The sequence below is a fragment of the Callospermophilus lateralis genome, chromosome 7 (assembly GCF_048772815.1).
Source record: "Callospermophilus lateralis isolate mCalLat2 chromosome 7, mCalLat2.hap1, whole genome shotgun sequence".
NCBI classification, from domain to species: domain Eukaryota; kingdom Metazoa; phylum Chordata; class Mammalia; order Rodentia; family Sciuridae; genus Callospermophilus; species Callospermophilus lateralis.
The window spans coordinates 4,043,413-4,051,742 of record NC_135311.1 but is presented as its reverse complement, the minus strand read 5'-3'; the positions used below and the strand labels follow the sequence as shown (position 1 = coordinate 4,051,742).

General features: G+C 47.5%; 1 protein-coding gene across 1 annotated transcript; it reads left to right on the top strand.

The window, feature by feature from the left end:
- The first annotated feature begins 1,514 nt into the window (after window positions 1-1,514).
- Window positions 1,515-7,359, top strand: Rptn (repetin). Its single transcript, XM_077109905.1, has 4 exons — window positions 1,515-1,646; window positions 2,446-3,013; window positions 3,245-6,031; window positions 6,536-7,359. The coding sequence occupies exons 1-4, from the start codon at window positions 1,515-1,517 to the stop codon at window positions 7,357-7,359; spliced, it is 4,311 nt and encodes a 1,436-aa protein (XP_076966020.1).
- Window positions 7,360-8,330: the final 971 nt, after the last annotated feature.

The following is an 8,330-nucleotide window of genomic DNA, read 5'->3' as shown; positions in this document are numbered from 1 at the left end:
CTTCTGCAATGACAAACAGGTTCATGAGCAACTGGGGGAAGTAAATAAATCAAACAGTTTACAGAGAGAGGTTAAGCTGGGTTGAGCTGGGTTGAACCCAGAGTGATTCAGGCTTTACCACAGAAGGGTGTCTCCTATGACGACCTAGCAGGACAATTAGAACCCCTTATAAATAAGTCGAGTTTGTGGGTCTCCAGTAGGCTTCCTGACTTCTGAATCTTCTGCTCACTCCTCTTCAAGAAGGTAGGACATTCACGGGGGAGCAATGGCAGTGTCTGCAATGTTCTTGCTGTAAGACGCTGGGCTGGGGAGGCCTGAGACTATTCCCTGTGGGTGATAGCCAGGGGTACCTTCCATTTCTGGGCTCTAAGAACATGATGATAGCTAGGGTGGCCTATATCTGAGCTTGTAAAATACATGGGCCATGACTTCAATATACACTAGGCATCCCAGAACTAAGGGTTAAGATTATTCATGGATAGCTGAGTCTCCCACAGTGGAGCATTTACCTTCTGTGCCCGTTAGGCAAGACCCAAGAGTTTGGGGTTCCTGAAGGTCAAGCCCCTGGACCATGGAGCCTTAACAATACTCAAGGGTCATTGCAACAAATCTCTACAAAGGACTCCGTTTGTCCCGTGCAATTCATTATTTACTACTCATCCTCATAGGCTTCACTGTCCGCTGTTGGAAGTATAATGTGTTCTGCAGTCAGGGCTTTAGTTTGGAAGCCCATAAACCCAATAACTGGAATTTTTATACCACAAGAGGAAATGTCATAGACCTACAGATCCCAAAAGACCCGACCTCCCAGCATAGCCAGGACGGACTTAACTGGCGATATATACTTCCTGTCGTCTATGCAGTGAATCTGGCTACGTACCCACTTGGTGTTTTTATCTATGACAGACCTGTATTTACTGATTCCGTTTTATACACAGGTCCCCAGATGACTATTCAGGCCAGAAGCACTTGCTGGAATTTAGCCTTCCAGAGAGCTTACTTAGATCGTTGCGAGAGACCCTTAGCCTTCCCCCTTGCTTAATAAAAGTCCATTAGAAGACTGAGACCTGTTCGGTGGGGTCTAATCAGTGTCCCCTCCAGGATGCTAACTGTTGGTAGAAAACAATATTCTACTACGCTGCTTCGGGCCATGCCTCTATGGGCTTCCCGACTGCCTTCCTTTTTGTTCTGATTTGAAAGTTTAAGCTTGCAAGTCCTGCCCAGGGTACAGCATGTAAAGCACCTACCATACATTTTTTTGTTGTTGTTTTTTAGTAAGTTTTCTCTTTTCTAGCGGGAAAACCAGTTTGTACCACTTCTACCTTAGCACATGATATTTGGAGCTTGACGGTGGGTATGGCTAAAAGGGGGCTCCATTATTTCTTAAGCTTCTTTTCCAAATCAAAAGCAGTTACATTCTCTCTGGAAATGGTATCCCCTGGTCTTTATCTCAAACACAGACAAAATCTTTTTTTTTTTTCCTTTTTCTTTTAGGTTAACCTGCATTTTCCAAAATGGCTGAACTCCTGAACAGCATACGCAATGTGATCAAAGCTTTCCATATGTATGCCAAAGAGAACTGCACTTTACTATCCAAGGAGGAGTTGAAACAGCTGCTCTTAACTGAATTTGGAGACATCCTCCAGGTAAAATACATAGACACTTGGCCACACAGAGTCAAGTGTGAATGATTCTGACGTTTGCAACCAGAGTTTAATGTTTTATTTCATTTTATTTCATGCTCCACCCTGGAACAGAAAGAATTCAGGCAGCGCCTTAGTAGTTTTCTCCCAGCAAACACCACACACACACACACACACACACACACACACACACACATACATGCACACACCTCCCTCCTTGTGTCTGAGCTTGAATGAGAGACAGTACAACTTCAAAGTAATATCTATTCGGAAGAAAGTCTGAGATTCATGTTTTGATTTCTATATTTAATGCTGTCCATACATGTTCTCAAGTATTGTTTCTTTCTTTTGGTAAAGATTATTGCATACCTACTCTATGCCAGCACAAGCCTAGTCACTAGGGATATGAACATGAATAAAACTAGCTTCTCCTCCTTGCAGGATCTTACAGTGTGGTGAGAAAGAAATTGGTGAACAAACATTCAGGATATGGAACATTAAGGGATGGAATAACTTCCTCAAGTGATGCTAATTAATTATTAATAGAACTGATTTTAAATAAGTCTTTCTACTCCCTAGAGTCATTTTCCTGCTAGTCCAGCAAGAGATGAGGTTCTGAGAACCAACTGATCATAGACTAGAACAAAGCCCAAGCTACTTCAGATTAATCCATTTGTCAATAAGCAAAAGCCCTTGTGTGAAATGAATGGATTAGGATGTGAGCATTGATATGCATCTCAGTATCCATAAGAGAATGTCTGATTTGGTTCTTTGTTGTTGTTGTTTTTTTATCTTCTCACAGAGACCAAATGACCCAAAGACTGTGGAAAACATACTGACCCTCTTAGACCAAGACTTAGATGGACAGGTTGATTTTCAAGAATACCTCTTGTTGGTGTTCCAGTTGGTCCAAGCCTGCCATCGAAAGCTAGGTAAGAAGTCATGTGGACACAGAACCTCCCAGCAGGAAGAGGGGCAGGAAGTAACCCAAGACACAGGCAGACCGCACAGGCAGAAGCATGAGGGAGAGAGGCAGAACTCCTTCCACCGTCAGTCTGAGAGAAAAGATAGGGATTTCCATCATGGTTCAACCGAGAGACAGGGCCAGGACTTCAGCTATGATCAGTCAGAGAAACAAAATAGAGATTCGCACCATGGTCAGTCAGAGAGACAAGACAGGGATTCCTATCATGGCCAGTCAGATCAATATGAAAGACAAGGTCAAGATTCTGACTGTGGTCAAACACTGAGTCATGAGTCTAGCACTGGCCTGCCAAAAGAGCAAGGATACATTTTTGCTTGCAATCTGTCTGAGAAACCAGTTCAGTATTCTCACTATGGTCAGTCTGAAAGGCATGAACAACAATCAAGCTGTGGCCAGTCTGGGAGACTCAGACAAGACTCTCACTCTAGCCAGAACAACCAACAGGAATCCGATTCTCAAAATGGACAATCTGGGGAGCTGACCGAGGAATCGAGCTACGGTCAGACAGACAGACAAGGACAGAGTTCTCACTATGGTCAGACAGACAGACAAGGACAGAGTTCCCACTATGGCCAGACAGACAGACAAGGACAGAGTTCCCACTATGGTCAGACAGACAGACAAGGACAGAGTTCTCACTATGGTCAGACAGACAGACAGGGTCAGGGTACCCACTATGGTCAGACAGACAGACAAGGACAGAGTTCCCACTATGGCCAGACAGACAGACAAGGACAGAGTTCTCACTATGGTCAGACAGACAGACAGGGTCAGGGTACCCACTATGGCCAGACAGACAGACAGGGTCAGGGTTCCCACTATGGCCAGACAGACAGACAAGGACAGAGTTCCCACTATGGCCAGACAGACAGACAGGGTCAGGGTACCCACTATGGTCAGACAGACAGACAAGGACAGAGTTCCCACTATGGCCAGACAGACAGACAAGGACAGAGTTCTCACTATGGTCAGACAGACAGACAAGGACAGAGTTCCCACTATGGCCAGACAGACAGACAGGGTCAGGGTACCCACTATGGTCAGACAGACAGACAAGGACAGAGTTCCCACTATGGCCAGACAGACAGACAAGGACAGAGTTCTCACTATGGTCAGACAGACAGACAGGGTCAGGGTACCCACTATGGTCAGACAGACAGACAAGGACAGAGTTCCCACTATGGCCAGACAGACAGACAAGGACAGAGTTCTCACTATGGTCAGACAGACAGACAGGGTCAGGGTACCCACTATGGTCAGACAGACAGACAAGGACAGAGTTCTCACTATGGTCAGACAGACAGACAGGGTCAGGGTACCCACTATGGCCAGACAGACAGACAGGGTCAGGGTTCCCACTATGGTCAGACAGACAGACAAGGACAGAGTTCCCACTATGGTCAGACAGACAGACAAGGACAGAGTTCCCACTATGGTCAGACAGACAGACAAGGACAGAGTTCTCACTATAGTCAGACAGACAGACAGGGTCAGGGTACCCACTATGGTCAGACAGACAGACAAGGACAGAGTTCCCACTATGGCCAGACAGACAGACAAGGACAGAGTTCCCACTATGGTCAGACAGACAGACAAGGACAGAGTTCTCACTATAGTCAGACAGACAGACAGGGTCAGGGTACCCACTATGGTCAGACAGACAGACAAGGACAGAGTTCTCACTATAGTCAGACAGACAGACAGGGTCAGGGTACCCACTATGGTCAGACAGACAGACAAGGACAGAGTTCTCACTATAGTCAGACAGACAGACAGGGTCAGGGTACCCACTATGGTCAGACAGACAGACAAGGACAGAGTTCCCACTATGGTCAGACAGACAGACAAGGACAGAGTTCTCACTATGGTCAGACAGACAGACAGGGTCAGGGTACCCACTATGGTCAGACAGACAGACAAGGACAGAGTTCCCACTATGGCCAGACAGACAGACAAGGACAGAGTTCTCACTATAGTCAGACAGACAGACAGGGTCAGGGTACCCACTATGGCCAGACAGACAGACAAGGACAGAGTTCCCACTATGGTCAGACAGACAGACAAGGACAGAGTTCTCACTATAGTCAGACAGACAGACAGGGTCAGGGTACCCACTATGGTCAGACAGACAGACAAGGACAGAGTTCTCACTATAGTCAGACAGACAGACAGGGTCAGGGTACCCACTATGGTCAGACAGACAGACAAGGACAGAGTTCTCACTATGGTCAGACAGACAGACAGGGTCAGGGTACCCACTATGGTCAGACAGACAGACAAGGACAGAGTTCCCACTATGGTCAGACAGACAGACAAGGACAGAGTTCTCACTATGGTCAGACAGACAGACAGGGTCAGGGTACCCACTATGGTCAGACAGACAGACAAGGACAGAGTTCCCACTATGGCCAGACAGACAGACAAGGACAGAGTTCTCACTATGGTCAGACAGACAGACAGGGTCAGGGTACCCACTATGGTCAGACAGACAGACAAGGACAGAGTTCCCACTATGGCCAGACAGACAGACAAGGACAGAGTTCTCACTATGGTCAGACAGACAGACAGGGTCAGGGTACCCACTATGGTCAGACAGACAGACAAGGACAGAGTTCCCACTATGGTCAGACAGACAGACAGGGTCAGGGTACCCACTATGGTCAGACAGACAGACAAGGACAGAGTTCCCACTATGGTCAGACAGACAGACAAGGACAGAGTTCTCACTATGGTCAGACAGACAGACAGGGTCAGGGTACCCACTATGGTCAGACAGACAGACAAGGACAGAGTTCCCACTATGGCCAGACAGACAGACAAGGACAGAGTTCTCACTATGGTCAGACAGACAGACAGGGTCAGGGTACCCACTATGGTCAGACAGACAGACAAGGACAGAGTTCCCACTATGGTCAGACAGACAGACAAGGACAGAGTTCCCACTATGGCCAGACAGACAGACAAGGACAGAGTTCTCACTATGGTCAGACAGACAGACAGGGTCAGGGTACCCACTATGGTCAGACAGACAGACAAGGACAGAGTTCCCACTATGGTCAGACAGACAGACAAGGACAGAGTTCCCACTATGGCCAGACAGACAGACAAGGACAGAGTTCTCACTATGGTCAGACAGACAGACAGGGTCAGGGTACCCACTATGGTCAGACAGACAGACAAGGACAGAGTTCCCACTATGGTCAGACAGACAGACAAGGACAGAGTTCCCACTATGGCCAGACAGACAGACAAGGACAGAGTTCTCACTATGGTCAGACAGACAGACAGGGTCAGGGTACCCACTATGGTCAGACAGACAGACAAGGACAGAGTTCCCACTATGGTCAGACAGACAGACAAGGACAGAGTTCCCACTATGGCCAGACAGACAGACAAGGACAGAGTTCTCACTATGGTCAGACAGACAGACAAGGACAGAGTTCTCACTATAGTCAGACAGACAGACAGGGTCAGGGTACCCACTATGGTCAGACAGACAGACAGGGTCAGGGTACCCACTATGGTCAGACAGACAGACAAGGACAGAGTTCCCACTATGGTCAGACAGACAGACAGGGTCAGGGTACCCACTATGGTCAGACAGACAGACAAGGACAGAGTTCTCACTATGGTCAGACAGACAGACAAGGACAGAGTTCTCACTATGGTCAGACAGACAGACAGGGTCAGGGTACCCACTATGGTCAGACAGACAGACAAGGACAGAGTTCTCACTATGGTCAGACAGACAGACAGGGTCAGGGTTCCCACTATGGTCAGACAGACAGACAGGGTCAGGGTACCCACTATGGTCAGACAGACAGACAAGGACAGAGTTCCCACTATGGTCAGACAGACAGACAGGGACTGGATTCCCACTATGGTCAGACAGACAGACAGGGTCAAGGTTCCCACTATGGTCAGTCACAGACTGGGGAAACTGAAATACTAGGACAAAATAGATGCTCCCAAGGGACTCAGGGAACAGGAAGAAGCTCAGATGGTGAACAGTCAGGAAAGTCAGGGAGAGGCAATGCACAGACTCCAGGACAGGAACTGAGGCAGAACCAGAGACAGGAGTTCCAGCCCAAGGAGGAGCAAAAGCAGAACTTGCAGCCTTGGAAGCCTGAGGCAGACGGCCAACATCACCAACACAAACTCCTAGGGCAAATCCAGCAAGAAAGGCCGTTTTGTCATGAAGGACAATCAGGCAGGAGTGAGCAGAGCCACAGGCAGGTCCAGACCAGGCGAAGCCAGGACAAGGAGCAGAGCCACAAAGCAGAGGAAAAGCGCCATCAAAGCTGGGATAGACACAGCCGTGAGGGTCAGGAGGGCCCATGTGAGGCCCAGGACAGAGGAAGCCACGAAGAGGGAAAGCGCCATCAGACAGAGGACAGACAGACCTCTGCAGATGAACAGAAGCACCAGAGACAAAGTCGACCAACTCACAAGGAGGGTCACCACCACCAACAGCAGGATAAACAGAACCGTGAGAAGACAGACAGGTACAAGGGGTCCCCGGGTCAACAATCCCAAGGACCCCAGCAAGGCTTTCCCAACAGAGAGAAATTCCACCACAGCCAAAGCTCCCAAGGGGGACGATTCCATCCAACCCAAAGCCGTGGAAGGCTCCAGAAAAGTGAACAGGGTGGAGGAGACCCCACCAAGACTGCTAATGTCCCCAACCCCTTCTACGCCTACGTTCAAGAGCTGAAACGACATAACTACTAGGCTATGTGCGAAGTCAAAGAAGGCACCCCCAGGAAGGTCATCTTTAATCTGTTTAAAAGTTGAAAAAGTTTATCTTCCTTCTATCTACCTGCAGGGATGCTTTTGAGAACTAGGATTCACTTTTAGGGCATTTCAGGCTTTCAAGCAGCAATCCTAGGATTTTCTGGTTGGGTGAAATCTAAGTAGTAAATGGGGTGAAAGAATCAAATCTTAATTTTGATCAATTTAGGGATTTAAATCATTTCTTGGTTTGCCCTCTGAACAAGTGAGACTTGGTTGGATCACTGAAAGATAGAACACTTCTCCTTAAAGTTCAGAAACAGGAAAACTATGCCAAAGATTTACATTACAACTAAAGAGAAGAAACTTGGGCTTGGGAGGGTTTTGGCTCTGGTGCATAAAACATCAGGAACTGCAAGCATCGCAATCTAGACTGGAATGAACACCATGAGGGGCTGCCAGGAGACCATCCAAAGTCACTGACATCCCCCACGCCCAGGCCCTACCCCTCACCAGAGGGAGTATCCATCAAGTGCCTGTCACAAGAACTGACTGAACCCATTCCAACTCAATGCCTTTCTAGTTTCCAGTCACATAAAAATAGAAAGCATATGTCATCTGTTTGCAGATCCCCAAAGGCTGTGGATCCCCATGATCCATAGCTTCCAAGTCCTGAAAACCCTTCCCAACAAAATCGATGTGCAGACCACAGACTTGAATTCAAATACTCAATAAATGATTGGTGAGCAATGACTTTGATAGCTTTTTCTTCTTCTCTGTGGAACCATGTTATCTTTAATTTGGGCCCTTTTCCAAGAATAAGACCTCATTTCCTGACTTCTGACTTTCTGGGCTGTGATAAAAATAAGAATCAACATGAAACAAATAAAAAAAGAGTCAAAATGGAACTTATCTAAACACAGCTTTTGGATCCCTCCCCCACCAAGGAGTTACATTTGACTCTTACCCCT

What these genes read in the sequence shown, in the direction of transcription:
- Rptn (XM_077109905.1), top strand. Translation starts at nt 1,515, where the DNA reads ATGGCTGAACTCCTGAACAGCATACGCAATGTGATCAAAGCTTTCCAT. An exon ending in AAGGCATGAACAACAATCAA is followed by an intron (nt 3,014 to 3,244) that starts GCTGTGGCCAGT and finishes ATGGTCAGACAG; the next exon opens with ACAGACAAGGACAGAGTTCT. An exon ending in GACAGACAGACAAGGACAGA is followed by an intron (nt 6,032 to 6,535) that starts GTTCTCACTATG and finishes GACAGGGTCAAG; the next exon opens with GTTCCCACTATGGTCAGTCA.